The sequence below is a fragment of the Diabrotica virgifera genome, chromosome 4 (genome assembly GCF_917563875.1).
Source record: "Diabrotica virgifera virgifera chromosome 4, PGI_DIABVI_V3a".
NCBI lineage: Eukaryota > Metazoa > Arthropoda > Insecta > Coleoptera > Chrysomelidae > Diabrotica > Diabrotica virgifera.
The window spans coordinates 43,863,480-43,886,667 of record NC_065446.1 but is presented as its reverse complement, the minus strand read 5'-3'; the positions used below and the strand labels follow the sequence as shown (position 1 = coordinate 43,886,667).

The 23,188-nt window shown below is 30.6% G+C and overlaps 1 protein-coding gene across 1 annotated transcript in view; it reads right to left on the bottom strand.

Annotated features, from left to right (window-relative positions):
• LOC114325917 (arylsulfatase B-like) overlaps positions 1-11,963 on the bottom strand; it is a 100,113-nt gene extending 88,150 nt beyond the window's left edge. The window contains exon 1 of the mRNA XM_028274068.2: positions 11,466-11,963. Coding sequence (XP_028129869.1) covers positions 11,466-11,570 — 105 coding nt within the window. The 5' untranslated portion in view covers positions 11,571-11,963. The remainder of the gene's footprint in view (positions 1-11,465) is intronic.
• Between the last annotated feature and the right edge of the window lie 11,225 nt (positions 11,964-23,188).

Sequence of the window (23,188 nt, the reverse complement as noted above, 5' to 3'; positions counted from 1 at the left end):
ATCTTCTTCAACGTCTTGAAGAGATTTTTGGCATTATTTTATTACAAAGCTGTTATTTTAGTTATTAACAATTAGCGCTATAGTCCAACTGTATCGTCACCCCCGTTAGCGGAATTATTTAGATTAGATTTTTTTGCACAAACTTACTCAAAAAGAGGTCCTTATAACATATCCACAGGGTGCCGGCCGGTGCCGTGGTCTAAAAATTGTTTAAACAATTTTTTTAAACAAATACACAAAAATAATTTTTTTATTTCCAACAATTTTTTTTAGATAATTTGGGTCATTCTGAGCAAAAAGGTCTCCTGTCATTTTTCTCTAAAATTGACTGTTGTCGAGTTATACGCGATTAAAAATTTGAAAAATGCGAAAATGGCCATTTTCAAGGCTTCATAACTCGATTAAAAATGATTATTATGAAATTCAAAAAGTGAAAAAATCAAGATTTAAATACCTTCTTCAACGTCCTGAAGAGATTTTTGTCACTATTTTATTACAAAGCTGTTATTTTTAGTTATTAACAATTAGCGGTATAGTCCAACTGTATCGCCGCCCCCGTTAGCGGAACTATTTAGATTAGATTTTTTTGCACAAACTTACTCAAAAAGAGGTCCTTATAACATATCCACAGGGTGCCGGCCGGTGCCGTCGTCTAAAGATTGTTTAAACAATTTTTTTAAACAAATACACAAAAATAATTTTTTCATTTCCCCCAAAATTTTTTTTTTAGATAATTTGGGTCATTATGAGTAAAAAAGGTCTCTGTTTATTTTTCCCTAAACTTTACTGTTGTCGAGTTATACGCGATTAAAAATTTGAAAAATGCGAAAATGGCCATTTTTAAGGCTTCATAACTCGATTAAAAATTATTATTATGAAATTCAAGAAGTGACAAAATCAAGATTCAAATATCTTCTTCAACGTCTTGAAGATATTTTTGGCATTATTTTATTACAAAGCTGTTATTTTAGTTCTTAACAATTAGCGCTATAGTCCAACTTTATCGTCACCCCCGTTAGCGGAACTATTTCGATTAGATTTTTTTTGCACAAACTTACTCAAAAAGAGGTCAGTATAACATATCCACAGGGTGCCGGCCGGTGCCGTGGTCTAAAAATTGTTTAAACAATTTTTTTAAACAAATACACAAAAATAATTTTTTCATTTCCAACAATTTTTTTGAAGTTATACTTCTTTACGGGCGTAATGACGGTGAAATTTTATATGGGAAAACCTAGCGACCGGGCGCATGCGCATTATAACTTTGTTCTGATTGGATGTTCAAATGACATGACAAAAATTATCCAATATGGCAGCTGTGGCACAGCTGTGGGACTGTGCATGGTTTGGTTATAATGTATGCTTGTTGCGTTTTAAAATTTGTAGGAAGAGAAACAACAAACAAAAAGTTAGTTAATGGTTATACTGCCTTTTTAAATAGTTTTCATATTATATTTTTGGACTTATTTCCATAGAAGAGATGATTGTTGCATGCCAATGTGAAAGCCCATCAAACTGTGCCTAGTATGAGTGCCGCAGATCTCGCTTATTCAAAGCTAAAGAATCTTTCACTGGTAAGTGTTTTATAAATAGTGGATCAAATTTTGTTATGATATTTGAACATAGCCACTTTGCACGACGCAAGTGATTGCGAAATTTATTAGTCGTCATACGGGCTCCGATACCTACCTTGAACCTACCAAAATACATAAGTAGTATGTAATACTTTTATTTACATAATTTGATTACTATCAAAATTTCTATCAATATTCACCTAATATATTGTCTTCTTACTCTATGTTTTGTTGTATTTTTTCAATTCTAAATCATTTCAATTCAAAATCAAAATAATTTGATTAACATAAGTTAAAAATGTCAAAAGGTTAATCTGTTTAGTTAGACGATCTTCGCACATAATGACAAGCTGTCTCTGTGGCGAAGTTTTAATGCGGGTGAATCTCAATACAACGCAAATACCAGCCGCGTGGTAAGTTGGTTCGAATCCCAATAGAAACTTTTATTTTTTTATTTTTTTTATACATTTTATGATTGTAAGTATATTTATTATATAAAATAAAATAAAAAATGTTTGAGAAGTAGTAAGTATAAATTAATTTAATATTTAAATAAAATATAAATAAAAAGTATATTAATTTCGTTTATAATCATATAATCATATAATAGAAGTATAACTTCTTACGTGCGTACAAAGTACACACACATTCTTTTTTAGATAATTTGGGTCATTCTGAGCAAAAAAGGTTTGGTTGTCATTTTTCTTTAGAATTGACTGTTGTTGAGTTATGTGCGATAAAAAATTTGAAAAATGCGAAGCTGGCCATTTTGAAGGCTTAATAACTCGATTAAAAATTATCACTATGAAATTCAAAAAGTGGCCACATCAAAGTTTTAAATCCCTTCTTCAAGGTTCTGAAGAGATTTTTTTCATTATTTTATCACAAAGCTGTTCCTTTTAATTATTCACAATTAGCGCTATAGTCCAGCTGTATCAACGCCCCCGTTAGCGAAACTATTTCGATTAGATGTTTTGCACAAACTTACTCAAAATGAGGTCCTTATCATAAATCCACGGGGTGCCAGGCGGTACCGTGGCCGAAAAATTGTTTAAACAATTTTTCGACCACCGGCCGGTACTCTGTGGATATGTTATAAGGACCTATTTTTGAGTAAGTTTGTGCAAAAAATCTAATCGAAATAGTTCCGCTAACGGGGGCGACGATACAGTTGGACTATACCGCTAATTGTTAATAACTAAAAATAACAGCTTTGTAATAAAATGATGACAAAAATCTCTTCAGGACGCTGAAGAAGGTATTTCAATCTTGATTTTGTCACTTTTTAAATTTCATAATAATCATTTTTAATCGAGTTATGAAGCCTTGAAATAGCCATTTTCGCATTTTTTAAATTTTTAATCGCGTATAACTCGACAACAGTCAATTTTAGAGAAAAATGACAAGAGACCTTTTTTGCTCAGAATGACGCAAATTATTTAAAAAATAATTTTTGGAAATAAAAAAATTATTTTTGTGAATTTGTTTAAAAAAAATTGTTTAAAAAAGTTTTCGACCACGGCACCGCCCGGTACCCTGTGGATATGTTATAAGGACCTCTTTTTGAGTAAGTTTGTGCAAAAAAATCGAATCGGAATAATTGCGCTAGCGGGGGCGACGATACTGCCCGGTCTAATACGAAATAAGTCGGAAATCTATTTCACGCAACAACAACTGACAGAAAGTGGCTACTGTTCCGATTACGGGTTTTATTATAAAATTTGACGTTATCAAATATATAGAATATCAAATGTAAGTTTTGCTTCAAAATTTTTGTGCAGAATTACAGCTACATCTGAAGTAGCTTAATAAATTATTTTATTATTTTTGATTAATAAATAAATAAACAATTTATAAAAAAATTCAATAACATAAATTTTAATTTTGTTATTTTATTCACTTTGACGGAAATCTAAACACAGTCATTTCTTTACCGTGTGAATGACGTTATCTTTGTATGTTTTAAAGATTAATTGCCAAAATATAATTATTTACCTTAAAATTTCAAAGCCCAATATAAAATTAGTTGTGAAAACAACTGTTTGTGTAATATAAAGAAACTTCAAAACGCAAAAATTCGATAAAAACCGCAAAAAATTCAACTGACTGACAGCCACAAAATTAAACAAAGCAGAAACGTCAAACAAATTGTGCTTAAAATATGAAAACATACCGAATCGTCTTTTTTTGTACCTATCTCTTTTCAATGCACTGACTCTAGATGGTTCATAAAAATAACATGTGTTGTTACTTAATAACAAACGTCAGCACGTCATATCATGAGTTTCATGCGTGGAAGAGAATGATGCTAGATAAAAAGTATGTGTTTTATCTCGCCAGGTGTTAATGACGCACGGGTAAAGACTCGCGGACTCAACTGTACATACCTACTTGCAATTATGTTAACGTGTGCCCTGTGATATATTTACACAACTCGTCAAAATTCAAAAATGCGAACAATTTCATGAAGATTTACATACATTACTGATAATACTAATTATTATGTACGAGTAGAAGTAAAATTTTAAAATTTGAAAAAAAAAAGTAATTTTGGGTTAAGTTATGAACCTTTTGTTTAAATTTTTTGTTTGATGTTTCATCAGATATCCATCATTTACCTTTTAGAACCTTCAAATATATGTAAAAGATCTTTCCACAGATCATGGTGTATAACATAACCTTCATATCTCACGAATAATATTAAGTGTCAGCACTTGATAGATTATGGGCGCAGGTGAGTGTTCCAAATTGCATAAATACTTCCTGCGTTAATATGCAATTTTATTTGATCTATAATTAAGTTTGCAAGCTTACGAGCTTACTACTTATCATTCTTAGAATACCAACGAATATTGCAATTAGAAATTATTATGTTTGTAAAGGTTAATGCATTTTTAGCTTTTTGTTGTAGATTTTTAAAATAATCTTAGATAATTATCTCTTATAATCTTTTCTAATAATCTCTTAATCATTTCTGTTTAATTATAGATAATGTGATGGATTTTTCTCAATAAAAGATCTCTGTAGGTTGATAATTAGTAATTAAATGTTAATTATAAAGGAAATAATTTCATGTCAATCAATTGGTATCTCTTGTAATACCTTATGGTAGAGGAGCCCAAGCGGGGATTTTTGTAATTACTCGAGCGTGTCAGATTATTACATGGGGAGAAACCTTGTATTTTGAAAATGTACCTCGACCATATTGGTTCTTAATGCAGGGAAGTTCGTTAAGGGGGGCTGAAAAAAAAATATATCCATAGAAAAATTCGAAATCGTCAGATTAAGATAAGGTAAGTTAAGTACATGCAAAACAGTGTATATTTCAAAAATCCGACGATTTGAAGGAAATGGATGAGTCCCAAAGTTTCACAAGAAACAAGCGAATGTTTCGCGAAATAAATGACAGATAAAAAAACTAAAAAATACTTGCTCAATATTTTCAAAAATCTATCGAATAATACCAAACCCGACTTCCCACGGAGAGGGGGGAGGGGTAAAAATAAAATTTAAATACGAATCCCGCGATATTTAGCGAAATGAACAACAGATCGAAAAACTGAAAAATACACTTATTCAATATTTTTGAAAAATCTATCGAATGGCACCAAACACGACCCACCACAGAGATCGGGTGGGGGGTTACTTTATAATCTTAAATTGGAGCCTTCATTTTTTATTGCTGATTTGGATTCCTTATGTAAAAATAAGTAACTTTTATTCGAGACATTCTTTAGAATTATGGATAGATGGCGCTATAATCTAAAAAAAAACGGTTGTTGGAAATGGAAAATTAAATTAAAAATGGAAAGTCCCCACTAAAATGGAAAACTTTACTTAACTTTTTTTGGTTTTAGGACCTACTCTTCACAACCCAATAGGTCCCCATAACGCTCTAGTGACTGCACATTTAGAATACTTTGCTCCCCTACCATTACGTGTTTTATACAGTGCACTGGAATAAGTGTTACCCCCCCTATTAACTTATTTATTTTAGCACAAGGAAAAATTTTTCCTGTAGTTGGCTGTATACCATGTAATACAAAAAATAGTAAATCCTTTATAAAAGGTATATATTTAAAATCCCTAAAAAGGGCTACATCACAATCAGATAACTAGTTTTCGACTGGTTTACCAGTCATCATCAGTGCTTACGTAAAGTTTACATGTTAACCACCAAGATATAGTTTAACAAAAATATGTGGGTCAAAGCCCTGTATAAGTGGTCCGTTAAGGAAACATCAGTTAAAAATGCCAAAATTAAAGCATGGATGTTTAAACTGTTTTAATATTATGCCCCAGGTAACATCTGAGCTGTGGTTTGACTTGCTTACATGGTGAAAGTCTGGTAGCAAATGACACTTATTGCAGCGCACTGTATAAATCTGCTAAGATCCTTTAATATGACAAAATATTAATTATACTTAATAGTCCAAGCAATGAAGCTTAAAATAGGAAAAAACCTCGCAATTTTTACAGAATGGATCGATTTGATTGGAAATTTGAGAATAAGTAGTGAATAGTCCAAAGACCAAAATCTATACGAGGCCAAAAGGCGCTTTTACTATGGGGTGGTTTCCACCCCATCTCGGGGGTGGAAATCTTTTATTTTATTTTAACCCCAAAAGTTGGTAAAAACATTCATTCTAAGCAAAAAACGTTCTATATATTTTTTTGATAAAATTAATAGTTTTGTATCGAAAAAACCAATGTTTTTAATCAGTTTTCTGCTAATAACTCAAAAAGTTTTCGTTTTATCAAAACAACCTCGCTTAACAAAAATGTACCTTTTAAAAAAATAAAACAAAACTTATTTTCTAAGTTTTCTTTAGGACCAATAGTAATCGCGCTATACTTTATTATATGTTAGCTCTTCTTCGTCAAATGCTAAATACTATTGTAGTTTAAAAGTCAACAGAAGGGAAAACTTGTTTAAACTAATTTAAAGTATTTAAAAATATCTCCAGAAATAGAGGAATAGTCTCTAGCTCAAAAATTAAGTGACATAATAAAAAGAATGTCAGTCCCTATTTTTTTCAGCGAAAAAGTGATCGGAAACTTCCCCCTACTCACCATCCTAATTAAAATTATTCATTGACCTTATTTGGTCTTCGTTATTTCTGTATTATTAATAGGTTCTAGAAGTTTGACCGCCATATAATGATTATTTAAAAAAAATGGAGTTAAAAGCGAATAATGAATTTTTGTAGTTTGGTAAATAATGTCTTTTATTCAGAATAGAAAAATTAGGATCAATGATACGAAAAAATGTTTAAATATAAAATTGTAGCTTATTTAATTCCCAAGTACATGGTTTGCAAAAATTTTTTTTGCGGCAAAATTTGAGTGGGCTATTGACAATTAAAATTTATAATAACATGCAAAAACCGCCTTTACCAACCCTTTCAAAGTCACCTCTTTTTACGACTGAGGATTTTAAGTGGATTTATTATTAACAGCCTTATAGATCTTGTAAAAACCTACAAAATGATTTTTTAGCAAACTTTTATTATAAAAGATAAAACGGTTAAAAAATCAATATATTTTTTTTTGAAAAAAAAAAAAGAAGAAATCCAATTGGAAGCATAATAATGTAAGTTAGCGGTGTTCTTAGTCATTAGCCTTATGTATTCTTCTTTATTTATACATTGTTAATAGATTCCAGAAGTTTAACTGGCTTAGAATGATTAGTTTTAAAAAAACTGAAGTTAAAAGCGAATAACGAATTTTTGTAGTTTGGTAAAAAATGCCATTTTCTTCAGAATAGAAAGATTCGCATCATAGATACGAAAAAATGTTTAAATATGAAATTGTGGGTTATTTAGTTCCCAAGATCTTGGTTTGACATTTTTTTTTCTACGCTAAAAATTGAGTGAATCTTAAATGAGTATAATATCGAAAAACATTGATTGTTTCGATATAAAACTAACACTTTCGATAGCGAATAAATAGAAAACTATTAATTTTATCAAAAAAATGTATAGAACATTTTTTGCTTAAAATTAATGTGTTTATCAACTTCTGCGGTCAAAATATAATAAAAAATTTCCACCCCCGATATGGGGTGGCAACCACTCCCATGGTAAAAGCGCCTTTTGCATCATATAGATTTTGATCCTTGGACTATTCACTACTTATTCTCAAATTTTCAAGCACATTGATCCATTCTGTAAAAATTGCGGGGTGATTCGGTTTCCGGACTATAAATGTAGTAATGTAGTATGTTAAGGTGATACAGTAGCGATCAACAGGTAGCGAAAACGCGTTCCAAGATTGCGGCTGTAATTTTGAATATTTTTTCGAGATATTTGGCACACGTATTCGTAATATAATAAAGAATGGCGGTACAGAGCCCAATTTGAAAACTATATTAATATGTGGAAATACCTCTGTAATTAAATATAATATTAAAAAAAACGAGCCTGTACCGCCATTAAGAAGAACAAAAAAATACACTTTCTTCAAATAAACTTTTTTATCCGATGCCTAGATTTTGTGTCATTTTGGAACTACTAAAAATTTTTATTGCATTAGTAGTTCCAAAATGACACAAAATCTAGGCATCGGATAAAAAAGTTTATTTGAAGAAAGTGTATTTTTTTGTTTTTCTTAATGGCGGTACAGGCTCGTTTTTTTAATATTGTATTTAATTACAGAATAATTTCCACATATTAATATATTTTTCAAATTGGGCTCTGTACCGCCATTCTTTATTATATTATGAATATGTGTACCAAATATCTCGAAAAAATATTCAAAATTACAGCCGCAATCTTGGAACGCGTTTTCGCTACCTGTTGATCGCTACTGTTTCCTCTTAATATGGACCTCTACATAGACAAACAATGAAACTGACAATTTTGAGGATATTGAGCTATGGTGTTCTTCTTGTAGGTACTTTTATGCTATATCTTCCTACATCGTCGTCGTGGCCGTAACTGCATTTATAAGACAGATTCCGAATGGAGCAAAACCGGAAATATGAAAAATATTTGAATTATTTATAGAATAACTGAGTAACTCCAGATAGAACGTTGAACCAAATCCAATTTTCGTCGAAAAATACTGTAACTTGTCATTGTGAATATGATTTTACAATTATTGTATACTCAAACTCCACCGGAACGGATTTTACAATTTTATTGGCCGCATTGTCTTCTACGCGGCGAATAGTTTTGGCTTGTTTGTCGTTTTTACCCATTTAACATTGAAAGGCGAAAACCTTGAATTATCCATGTCTGTCTGTCCTTCCGTAAACACAACTCCTCGGGTATTAGAATGACAAATGATGTGTTGAATGAAAGCCTATAACACAAAGATGGTATTGAAAGTTGCAATTCGGACTTCCGGTCCCAGAGTTGCAACAGGAAGTACTGTTTTAAAGTCTCAGAAATAGTGCAAGCGATATATCATTCGACGCGCCCTGGTCGAGATGAGAACTGATACATATTTCCGGTTTTTATATTATTTACGGTTAAAAGTTGTAACCGGACAAAATTTGCGGACAGAAAATTTTTTAAACAATTAAAAAAATCAAAAGATCACCGTTTTTGCTCCAGAAAATATTTTTTTTTAGATTTTTTAGGTCATTCTAAACAAGAAAGGTATCTTGCCATTTTTCTCAACTGTTGAAAATTTTCGGGTTATAGGCGATCATATAAAATCTGAAAAAATCGGAAAATACGGTTATAAATATTATAAATATTTCGAAGCTTAAAAACTAATTTAAATTATTATTTTTTACGTTAACAAATGCTTAAATTGAAGTTTAAACATTCGTTTTCTAGATTTGTGAAGAATAATCGGGTGTATCTTCAATTTAGGTCGTAGTTTTTTAATTGTTAATTATGCGAGTCCATCTGATTTTTACAAGATTAGTACTTGATATGTTATGCCATGTCCGCATTGGTAAATTTATCGTGCGTATTGAACTAATTGTTCGTCGCAATAATTTGCGTCGCAAGTTTTTACCAGTGAGGACGCGGCATTAGATTGCATTTACGAACCTGCAATCCAATGGGTAGATTTTAATAAATTATTTACCAGCAGCTAGGTATTATTATTTTATTTATAAAAATGTGAATAGTGAGTAACACTAATCTTGTGGGAAAATATCTGTGGCTTGGTTCTAAAAGAGCCAATGTCAAAATCTTTACATTTGAGAAAATTGCAGTTGAAGTTTTTGCCAAAAATACTTTTATTTATAGTTTCATTGTAATGCAAGTTGTACTCATAGTACAGGAACCGAAGCTTTTTAGCTCGCAATTTTTACAGAATGGATAAATTTGCTTGAAAATTTGAGAATAAGTAGTGGATAGTCCAAGGATCAAAATCTATATGATGCCGAAAGGCGCTTTTACCATGGGGGTGCTCGCTATCCCACCTTAGGGGTGAACATTTTTTATTATATTTTGACCGCAGAAGTTGATAAAAACATTCATATTAAGCAAAAAATGTTCTATACATTTTTTTGATAAAATTAATATTTTTCGATTTATTCGCTATGGAAAGTGTTAGTTTTATATCGAAAAAATCAATGTTTTTCGATATTATAATCATTTACGATTCACTCAATTTTTGCCGTAGAAAAATGTTTTTCAAACCAAGTTCTTGGGATTTAAATAACCTACAATTTCATATTTAAACATTTTTTCGTATCTCTGATGCTAATCTATCTATTCTGAAGAAAATTTCATTTTTACCAAACTACAAAAATTCGTTATTCGCTTTTAACTCCATTTTTTTTTTAAATTAATCATTCTAAGCCGCTCAAACCTATAGAACTTATTAATAATACATAATTATAGAAGACCAAATAATGTCAATGACTAATTTAAATTAGAGTGGTAAGTAGGGGGAATTTTCCGATCACTTTTTCGCTGAAAAAAATAGGGACTGACATTCTTTTTATAATAAGTCACTTAATTTTTGAGCTAGAGACTTTTTTATTTCTACAGATAGATATTTTTAAATACCTTAAATTAGTTTGAACAAGTTATCCTCGAGAAATGCACAGTTTTCCAGTCTTTTGAGTTTGAAATTATAATATTTAGCATTTGACGAAGAAGAGCTAACCTATAATAAAGCGAAATAAATAGCTCGATTACTATTGGTTTTAAAGAAAATAAAAAAACAAAACCGTCCAAAAATATTTTTTTTGGTTAAAAATGAGAACACATTCATTCGCAAATAACTCGAACAGTATTGACTTAGTAGAAAAACTCTATAGAACAAAAGTTACTTAGAATTAGTCATTTATCCAATTCCGGACTTATTTTGAACGTATATTATGTTTTCACCCCCGAGAAAAAAATTTTCACCCCGTATTTTCCAATTTTTGTAAAATGGAGGGGATGTAGAATTGTAAACTTTACCTTATATAATAATAGATAATTTCAACTACTTATTCCCAAATTTTCATCCTTCCTTTAATTGGTATGACCTAAGTACATATGAAAGAACAATAACGTTAAAGTTAAGTTTAAAATAAAATTTAAAATTTTTGTACACAAAACATAAAATATCATTCAGAAAACCATTATAAATTCATTAACAAAAAGAGATGTTTAATTAGAAAATTCTAAAATAAAACCAGGAGTTAAATAGGTAAACCTACAGTATTGTAAAACTTTTGTTTGTTTTTAGCAATATATTTCGTACCAATTGAGATGCGACCAAAAAACAGTTTTACAAGAATTTCTCTTTTGTTTTGGATCACGGAAGCTAATATATGAACTATGAACTAAAGAAATCACTAATGATTACTGTTTTTTAAATTATAATATCTGACTTTGTAAGTTTTGTTTTTCGGCAATAATTAACGTATTTTTTTCTTTATTATTAGCTTCTTCTTAATATATTTTTATTATATTTGAAATTTTGTTTACTTACCATATCATCTGCCATAATAACAATAATATTCGGTTTCGTGTTTCTTCCATCGCAAATCTTAATCAACACCAGAACCAACCAAAAAATGTTCCAATGGTCCTTCATGGTCACCTTTTGTCACCTTTTAAAAACACTATTAGAAACCACAATTTTTACCTATCCTTGTCACAAACTTTTATCGGAATAAGATAATTAAAAACACCATTCTTCAATGAAACTCTGCAACGCTGATTAAGGAGGGAGTCAGAATTATTTCTATATCCAAGCATGAAATCGATTAAAACATAGGTATGTTTTGATCACCGACTGATCAAAGAAAAAATATTAAGATTAAAAAAAAACTGTTGGACCATAACTCTCTTACTTTTTCAAGGATAATTGCGTTTTTTATAATGATATGCACAATTTCTTACAGTATTGTTTTCTTAGCAGCTACTACCTAGCTCTTTAAATATATTTCCACACCTATATGATGAAAAAAATGTATGAGATGTGAATACAATTTACATTTTTGAACTGAAGCCGACTGCGATAGTTCTTCATATTTTGAGTGTAAACAGGTTTCTAAATAGTCCAGGTTCTATGCTCGCCCTCGTTTAGTCCGATCAGGAACACAAAATTTTGCGAAAACCTCCAAAAAAATAAAGGAAGGATGAAAATTTGGAAATAGGTAGTTGAAATTGTCTATTATTATATAAGAAAAGGTTTACAAATCTATATCACCTCCATTTTACAAAAATTGGGAAATACGGGGTGAAAAATATTTTCTCGTGAGTGAAAAAATTAACGTTCAAAATAGGCCCGGAATTGAATAAAATGACTAATTCTAAGCAACTTTTTTTCTGTAGAGTTTTTTCACTAAGTCAATACTTTTCGAGTTATTTGAGAGTGAATATGTTCATTTTTAACAAAAAAAAAACATGTTTATGGACGGTTTTTCGCAGATAACTCAAAAAGTAAGTACTCTAGCGAAAAAATATTCTTAGTAAAAATATAGCTTATAAAAAATTGAAAAAAATGGTGTACGCGTGAGATCTGCAGACCCAGTATAATCAGAGTTGTAGCTAATGAAAAGTAGGTTCTTGTTCCTCTAAACAGAGCACTTTTCGGGGAAAATTCATTACAACTTTTTTAAAGTGTCTAAAAAAGGTTTATTTTTGTTTTTAAAAAGAAATTCTAACATTAAAAATAAGCGAGTTACGCTCAAAATATTGTTGGCCCCTTTTATTTTTTGGTACAAAAATCGCGAAAATCATCCCCTAATTAGCTTCCCAACTAAAATTAATCGTAACCGCTTCACAAGTTACTTTACTTATGTAGTGTTTATATTATCTATAAGTTTCATTGGTCAAAGTGCTAAGTTTTGAAAAAATTGGGTTTAAAATAAAACATTTCTTTTAATTTAAAAAAAATGGAATTGTTCATGAAATCAACTTAAAACTTATTAGTAATACCAAAAATCTTAAAGAGTAATAAAATGTATGTTTTGCTTTTCTGAATATTTTTCCTTTTTTGTTTTCTTGTCATACTAAAATTGATTATGCTATGGCTGTTCAAAATTTGCCTAAACTCGTGATTAGTTACTCGTTCAAGCCATTTTAACTATAGCTTTTTCAAAAATAAGCACTTTGAACCGATCAAACTTGCAGATCATATAAATAATACATAAGCAAAGTAACCTGTGAAGTAGTAATGATAAAATTTGTTTGTGATGCTAATTAGGGGGTGGTTTTCGCGATTTTTTTACCAGAAAATAAAAGGGACCAACAATATTTTGAGCGTAACTCACTTACTTTTAATGTTACAATTTTTTAAAAAAACAGAAATAATCCTTTTTTTAACACTTTAAAAAAGTTGAAATGAAATTTCCCGAAAAGTGCTCCGTTTTTGGGTTATTTCACATTGAAATATTCGATTTGGAATTTTATGAATAAGAACCTACTTTTCGTTAGCTACAACTCTGCTTCTACTGGGTCTACAGACCTCAAGCATACACCATTTTTTTCAGTTTTTATAGGCTATATTTTTTCTAAGAATATTTTTTTCGCTGAAATACTTACTTTTTGTGTTATCTCCAAAAAACCGTCCAAAAACATGTTTTTTTTTTCTGTTAAAAATGAACATATTCACTTGCAAATAACTCGAAAAGTATTGACCTAGGGAAAAAACTCTATAGAACAAAAGTTGCTTAGAATTAGTTATTTTATCTAATTCCGGACTTAGTTTGAATGTATATTTTTCACCTGCGAGAGGGGGATATTCCTATCTATTTTTGGAAAATGGAGGGGATGTAGAATTGTAAACTTTTTCTTATATAATAATAGACAATTTCAACTACCTATTCCCAAATTTTCATCCTTCCTTTATTTTTTTTTGGGGTCAGATTGTTCTTTGATCGGGCTAGTTAGGTAAATATTCCGATTCGTTTTGTTTTGTACAAACTTACTCAAAAAGAGCCCTTATAACACATCCACAGGGTGCCAGGCGGTACTGTGGTCGGAAAATTGTTCGAAGATTTTTTTTAAACAAATTCAAAATGTAAATTTTTTTATTTCGGACAATTTTATTTAGATTCCCTGGGTCATTTTGAGCAAACAATTTCTCCGGTGATTTTTTTCTAAAATTTATTGCTGTCTAATTACACGCGATTTAAAATTTGAAAAACGCGAAAATGACCGTTTTCAAGGCTTAATAACTCGGTTAAAAATTATTAGTATGAAAGTCAGAAACTGACGAATCAAAGTTTAAAGCCTACAAGATCCCGAAGAAAGTTTTGTCATTATTTTATTACAAAGCTGTCCTTTTTAATTATTAGCAATGAGCGCTGAGCGCATATTGAGTCAATCCTTCCAATGATGCACCTCTCTCGCGTACCTCCGCCTCAATGCGTGCTTAGCGCTTATTGTTAATAATTAAAAATTACAGTTTTGTAATAAAATGATGACAAAAATTTCGTCAGGATCTTCTAAGGGGATTTAATTTGTGATTGGGTCACTTTCTGACTTTTATAATAATAATTTTTAACTGAGTCATTAATCCTTGAAAATAGCAATTTTAAAATTAATTATTATTAAAACAATAAATTTTAGAGAAAAATCACAACAGAACTTTTTTTCTCACAATGACCCAAAGAATCTAAAAAAATTGTCCAAAGTAAAAAAATAATGTTTTCAATTTCTTCTCCTTCTTCTTTTAATAGGACTATGTCCTGTTTCTTCTGTCACAGTCTCTGCTGCGATCCGGGGCTCCAGCTCTCGTACCATCGTTTTTTGGGCCTTCCTATGGGTCACTTGGTGTTGGGCTTCTGTGTCTTCGCTCATTTTGCCATACTTTCAGGATCCATCCGATCTACGTGATCTCTCCACGTGCATCGTCGCGTTCTTGTCCATCTCACTGCGTCTTGAACGCCTAGCTCTCTCAATGTGTCTTCGTTTCGTATTCTATCTCTGAGTGTCGTACCCCTTACAGATCTTAGGGTTTTCACCTCTGTTGTTCTCATTATTTGTTTTGTCTTTGTTGTCTCGGCCCTTGTCTAAGCTGCGTATGTCAGTACGGGTCTAACACATGTCTTATAAATGCGGACTTTGTTTTCGGTGCTTAAATATTTATTGCGCCAGATGATATCCCTCAGGAAACCAGTTATTCTCGCTGCTTTCGTTGCCTGCTGTTTTGTTTCTTTCCACACCCAAGCATCTACAATCCAGTACCTGTTCGATTATATGGTCGTCCACTACTAATTTACAACTAATTTAGACAAAACGAAAACGGCGGGTTCGTTGGAAAAAATATTCCCATGGGATTTTTTTGCATTATCACATTTGTAGTACACCCCAGAATAAGGTTCAAGAAGTCGCCCACGAGAAAAGTGGTCCAATTTTTTTTAACAATTTTCTTTTAATCAAATTCCAAAAAATATTAGTTTTGGTCTGGACAATTTTTCTTAGGTTGTTTACACCATTCTGGACAAAAAAGGTCTCTTGTAATTTTTCTCTAAAGTTGATGGTTGTCGAGTTATAAGCAATTTAAAACTTGAAAAACGCAAAAATGGACACATTTTTAAGACTTAATAACTCGGTTAAAGTAATTATTATTATGAAAGTCAGAAAGTGACTAAATAAAAATTTAAAGCCCCCCTACATGATCCTGAAGAAATTTATGTCATTAATTTATGACTAAGCTGTTATTTTTAATTATTAACAATAAGCCGTAAGAGCGTATTGACGCGGCTGTAAATGTGAGTGCGAGTAAGATGTCCCAGATGTCCCATTGGTGTGCCGGAATGGCATCTCTCTCGCACTCACCATAGACGGCCGCCCAATACGTGCTGTAATAATAAAAAATAATGTAAAAATAACAGCTTAGTAATAAAATTATGACAAAAATTTCTTCAGGATCTGGTAGGGGAGCTTTAAAATTTAATTTAGTCACTTTATGACTTTCATAATAATAACTTTTAAACAATTTATTAAGCCTTGAACATCGCCATTTTTTGTTTTTTTTCAATTTTAAATTGTTTATAACTCAAAAACGATCAACTTTAGAGAAAAATTACAAGAGATCTTTTTTGTCCAGAATGGTCCAAAAAACCGAACAAAAATTTGTGCGGACAAAAAATATTGATTTTTGCAATTTGATTTAAAAAAAAATGTTAAAAAAAATTGGACCACTTTTCACGTGGGCGACTTCTTGAACCTTATTCTGGGTTGTCTCACGAATGTGATTATGCAAAAAAAATCTCATGGGAATATTTTTTCTAACGAACCCGCCGTTTTCGCCTTGTCTAATTGGGTTTTCAATTTGTTAAAAAAAAAATAGCTTAAACAATTTTCCGACCGTAATGCTGCCTCACACTCTGTGGATTTGTTATAAGGATCTCTTTTTGAACAAGTTTGTGCAAAAAACAAATCGGAATAATTTACCTAATGATCAAATCTCTCTCGCTGTCGACCGAGGCCGCCTCAATACGCGCTTAGCGCTCATTGTTAATAGTTCAAAAGAAGAGCTTTGTAATAAAATAATAACAAAAATTTCTTCATGATCTTGTAGAGCGGGCTTTAAGTTCACTTTCTGATCACTTTCTGACTTACATATTATGTAATAACTTTTAACCGAGTTATTAAGACTTGAAAATGAAAATTTTCGCATTTTTCAAATTATACATCGCGTCTAACTCGACAATAATAAATTTCAGAGAAAAACCAAAAGATACCTTTTTTATCAAATGATACAATGACCCAAGGAATCTAAAAAAAGTTTGTTCGAAGTGAAAAAATGGATTTTTTGAATTTGTTTAAAAAAATTGGATTAAACAATTGTCAGACTCCGATACCGCTTGGCAGCCTGTGGATTTGTTATAAACACCTCTTTTTGAGTACGATTGTACTAAAAAACCGAATCGGAATAATTTACCTAACGGGGCGAGCATACAGCCTGGACTAAAAGTAAGTTTAACAGCTAAATAATTGATTAAGGAAAAGTAGTTAACTATAAATATAGGTTTTAATGTATCGGTATAAAAATAGTCTGCTACACCACGCTGTGAACACTCAACAGTTGCGAAATACAAAATTACTCATTAACGGCAAAATATTTACTTTTTTTCTTTCACTTTGGTTTGTTTATCTCAGAAAAGAGAAATAAACGTCAGCCTTTTTTTTTAAATAAACCAATTTTATGACCCCAATAATTATCTTCTGATTAAAGTTAAAAAATAGAGAGCATTTTCTTATACTCAAAATACAGGGTGTCCCGAAAAGATTGGTCATAAATTATACCACAGATTCTGGGGTCAAAAATAGATTGATTGAACCTCACTTACCTATATACAATAGTGCACACAAAAAAGTTATAACCCTTTGAAGTTACAAAATGAAAATGGATTTTTTTTCATATATCGAAAACTCTCAAGAGATTTTTTATTGAAAATGGACATGTGGCACTTTTATGGCAGCAACATCTTAAAAAAAATTAAAGTGAAATTTGTGCACCCCATAAAAATTTTTTGGGGTTTTGTTCCCTTAAACCCACCCAAACTTTTGTCTACGTTTCAATTGAATTACTATTGTGGCACCATTAGTTAAACACAATGTTTCTAAAACTTTTTTGCCTCTTAGTACTTTTTTGATAAGTCAGTGTTTATCGAGATATTTTGAATATTTGTCGAATCCACCACATATTTGTATATGGTTAAGTACGATTATAGAGACCTGTTAATAATCTGAAAATTTATTTATAATTTACATTTTTAGGTATATTTTAAAAAAGAAGCTACATCGCGATAAAAGGTGACATAAAAATACTGAGGCAAATGTCTTAGAAACACTGTCTTTAACTAATGGTACCACAATAATAGTTTAATTGGAACGTACACAAACATTTGGGGGGTTCAAAGGAACAAAACCCCCATAAAATTTTTACGTAAATATATTGAAAAAGAAGCCGCATCTCGATAAAAACTGGCTTATCGAAAAAATACTAGGAGGCAAAAAAGTTTTAAAAACGTTGTGTTTAACTAATAGTACCACAATAATGAATTAATTGGAACGTACACAAAAGTTTGGGGGGGGGGGTTTAAGGGAACAAAATCCCCATAAATTTTTATGGGGTGGACAAATTTCACTATAGTTTTGTTTTAAGATGTTCCTGCCATATGAATGATACATATCCATTTTCAATAAAAAATCTCTAATAGTTTTCGAGATATTGAAAACAATCGATTTTCATTTTGTAACTTCAAAGGGCTGTAACTTATTTTATGAGCACATTTGTACTAAGGTAAGTTAGGTTAAATCGAACTATTTTTGACCCCAGAATGTGTGGTATAATTTATGACCAATCTTTTCGGGACACCCTGTATAATGATACAACAATTCAACTACACTGTATGTTTGTCAAATAAAATATTAATTAACAGAGTATCTAACCTTAGTTATCCTTAGTTAAAGATAACTAGAGTTATCTTTAACCAGAGTATTATGCAGCTGCTGCATTTTCGTGTTGCAAAGAAATTGAAAATGTTTATACATTTTTAAAATATTAATTACTTTATCAGAACATTATTTTTATTTCAAGCATATTTATAAAATATTAATAACTTATACTATGCATATTATATACAGGGTGGAAACAACTTATGGAATAACATTATTAATGTCATTGACAAAAACACTGTGTATATTTTTATAGTTTTAAAAGCTCTTTAACACACTCGTTCTCAGCTGATTATACCATGTAGAGTCTATTATAAATACTACAGGGAAATTCTACAGTGAGAAAACCGCTTATGGAATAAAATTTTGTCGTTATTTTAGAACTATAGGAACACCCACACATATAAAAAACGATGGAACACCTCAACTTTTAAAATAAAACATGCGCATTTTAAACATAAATTCAAATTTACAGGGTGATTCACGTAAGTCTAGCATAGTCCATCATCTTTATTTTTAATGGAACACACTGTATATTTTTATATTTTTAAACGATTCTTAACAACCTGATCTTGACAAACTGTAATATGTAATGTCTAATATGAACCATATAGTTTTGGTTGTGTTTAAAATAAGAGGACTAAAAGGAACCACAACGTTCAAGGGGGTTTATTGTTTCATATGGTCAATGGACCTCTATATATGAAAAAACCGCGGAGTGCTACCATTTAAAAGAGTGCGTTTTTGAGAAAGACGTGAAGCACTTTTCGTACATACACATCTATAGACAAATTATTCCAAATTAAATTTTCTATCGAAATATCACCTTTTAAAGTAAATTTTTTTTAAATATATTTTAAAAGCATATAAAAAAACACAAAAGAAAGCAATTTTGTTTTTCCCAATATCTTTTTTCCACGAGGATTTAGGTATAGGCATTGTTTTTACAAAATAAAAACTTCCATCCTACCTCTTTAAAATGACATTTGGTAGAATTGTTTAGGATTTATTGTTTTCTAAATATGATTTTTTAAATTTCGCCACTCACAGCATTATTTGGGCCATTTTCCCTATAATAGGGGAGGGAAGCATGCTAAATGTGCAGTCACTCGAGCGCTTTGGGGTACTATTGGGTTGTGAAGAGTAGAATCTAAAACCAAAAAGTTATGTAAGGTTTTCCATTTTAGTGGGAACTTTCCATTTTTAATTTAATTTTCCATTTACAACAATCGTTTTTTCCGATTATAGCGTCATTTATCCATAATTCGAACAAATGTTTCAAATAAAAGTTACTTATTTTTAAGTAAGGAATCCGAATCTGCAATAAAAAATGGGGGCTCCAATTAAAAATTTTAAGGTAACCCCAAACGCCACCTCCGTGGGGTTCGTGTTTGGTGCCATTCGATAGATTTTTGAAACATCTATATATATAAAAGAAAGTCGAGGTTGTGTTAGTTACACCATTTATAACTCGAGAACGACTGAACAGATTTTTATGAAATTTTACATGTATATTCTAGCGGTCTGGGAATAGGATAATATGGAGTTTCATACCCGTACGTCATAAGGGGTGTTGCCCCCCCTGATATATTTTTTTAATTTTTGGAAAAACCGTTTTTTACTATTTTTATGAGATGTAGAAGCAAAAGATACATACAATCCTAAATTTTCAATTTTTTATCTCAGACCGTTATTTTTTAATAGCCATTTAAATATTTTACATCTATATATATAAAAGAAAGTCGATGTTGTGTTAGTTACACCATTTATAACTCGAGAACGACTGAACAGATTTTTATGAAATTTTACATGTATATTCTAGCGGTCTGGGAATAGGATAATATGGAGTTTCATACCCGTACGTCATAAGGGGTGTTGCCCCCCTTGATATATTTTTTTAATTTTTGGAAAAACCGTTTTTTACTATTTTTATGAGATGTAGAAGCAAAAGATACATACAATCCTAAATTTTCAATTTTTTATCTCAGACCGTTATTTTTTAATAGCCATTTAAATATTTTACATCTATATATATAAAAGAAAGTCGAGGTTGTGTTAGTTACACCATTTATAACTCGAGAACGACTGAACAGATTTTTATGAAATTTTACATGTATATTCTAGCGGTCTGGGAATAGGATAATATGGAGTTTCATACCCGTACGTCATAAGGGGTGTTGCCCCCCCTGATATATTTTTTTAATTTTTGGAAAAACCGTTTTTTACTATTTTTATGAGATGTAGAAGCAAAAGATACATACAATCCTAAATTTTCAATTTTTTATCTCAGACCGTTATTTTTTAATAGCCATTTAAATATTTTACATCTATATATATAAAAGAAAGTCGAGGTTGTGTTAGTTACACCATTTATAACTCGAGAACGACTGAACAGATTTTTATGAAATTTTACATGTATATTCTAGCGGTCTGGGAATAGGATAATATGGAGTTTCATACCCGTACGTCATAAGGGGTGTTGCCCCCCCTGATATATTTTTTTAATTTTTGGAAAAACCGTTTTTTACTATTTTTATGAGATGTAGAAGCAAAAGATACATACAATCCTAAATTTTCAATTTTTTATCTCAGACCGTTATTTTTTAATAGCCATTTAAATATTTTACATCTATATATATAAAAGAAAGTCGATGTTGTGTTAGTTACACCATTTATAACTCGAGAACGACTGAACAGATTTTTATGAAATTTTACATGTATATTCTAGCGGTCTGGGAATAGGATAATATGGAGTTTCATACCCGTACGTCATAAGGGGTGTTGCCCCCCTTGATATATTTTTTTAATTTTTGGAAAAACCGTTTTTTACTATTTTTATGAGATGTAGAAGCAAAAGATACATACAATCCTAAATTTTCAATTTTTTATCTCAGACCGTTATTTTTTAATAGCCATTTAAATATTTTACATCTATATATATAAAAGAAAGTCGAGGTTGTGTTAGTTACACCATTTATAACTCGAGAACGACTGAACAGATTTTTATGAAATTTTACATGTATATTCTAGCGGTCTGGGAATAGGATAATATGGAGTTTCATACCCGTACGTCATAAGGGGTGTTGCCCCCCCTGATATATTTTTTTAATTTTTGGAAAAACCGTTTTTTACTATTTTTATGAGATGTAGAAGCAAAAGATACATACAATCCTAAATTTTCAATTTTTTATCTCAGACCGTTATTTTTTAATAGCCATTTAAATATTTTACATCTATATATATAAAAGAAAGTCGATGTTGTGTTAGTTACACCATTTATAACTCGAGAACGACTGAACAGATTTTTATGAAATTTTACATGTATATTCTAGCGGTCTGGGAATAGGATAATATGGAGTTTCATACCCGTACGTCATAAGGGGTGTTGCCCCCCTTGATATATTTTTTTAATTTTTGGAAAAACCGTTTTTTACTATTTTTATGAGATGTAGAAGCAAAAGATACATACAATCCTAAATTTTCAATTTTTTATCTCAGACCGTTATTTTTTAATAGCCATTTAAATATTTTACATCTATATATATAAAAGAAAGTCGAGGTTGTGTTAGTTACACCATTTATAACTCGAGAACGACTGAACAGATTTTTATGAAATTTTACATGTATATTCTAGCGGTCTGGGAATAGGATAATATGGAGTTTCATACCCGTACGTCATAAGGGGTGTTGCCCCCCTTGATATATTTTTTTAATTTTTGGAAAAACCGTTTTTTACTATTTTTATGAGATGTAGAAGCAAAAGATACATACAATCCTAAATTTTCAATTTTTTATCTCAGACCGTTATTTTTTAATAGCCATTTAAATATTTTACATCTATATATATAAAAGAAAGTCGAGGTTGTGTTAGTTACACCATTTATAACTCGAGAACGACTGAACAGATTTTTATGAAATTTTACATGTATATTCTAGCGGTCTGGGAATAGGATAATATGGAGTTTCATACCCGTACGTCATAAGGGGTGTTGCCCCCCCTGATATATTTTTTTAATTTTTGGAAAAACCGTTTTTTACTATTTTTATGAGATGTAGAAGCAAAAGATACATACAATCCTAAATTTTCAATTTTTTATCTCAGACCGTTATTTTTTAATAGCCATTTAAATATTTTACATCTATATATATAAAAGAAAGTCGATGTTGTGTTAGTTACACCATTTATAACTCGAGAACGACTGAACAGATTTTTATGAAATTTTACATGTATATTCTAGCGGTCTGGGAATAGGATAATATGGAGTTTCATACCCGTACGTCATAAGGGGTGTTGCCCCCCTTGATATATTTTTTTAATTTTTGGAAAAACCGTTTTTTACTATTTTTATGAGATGTAGAAGCAAAAGATACATACAATCCTAAATTTTCAATTTTTTATCTCAGACCGTTATTTTTTAATAGCCATTTAAATATTTTACATCTATATATATAAAAGAAAGTCGAGGTTGTGTTAGTTACACCATTTATAACTCGAGAACGACTGAACAGATTTTTATGAAATTTTACATGTATATTCTAGCGGTCTGGGAATAGGATAATATGGAGTTTCATACCCGTACGTCATAAGGGGTGTTGCCCCCCCTGATATATTTTTTTAATTTTTGGAAAAACCGTTTTTTACTATTTTTATGAGATGTAGAAGCAAAAGATACATACAATCCTAAATTTTCAATTTTTTATCTCAGACCGTTATTTTTTAATAGCCATTTAAATATTTTACATCTATATATATAAAAGAAAGTCGATGTTGTGTTAGTTACACCATTTATAACT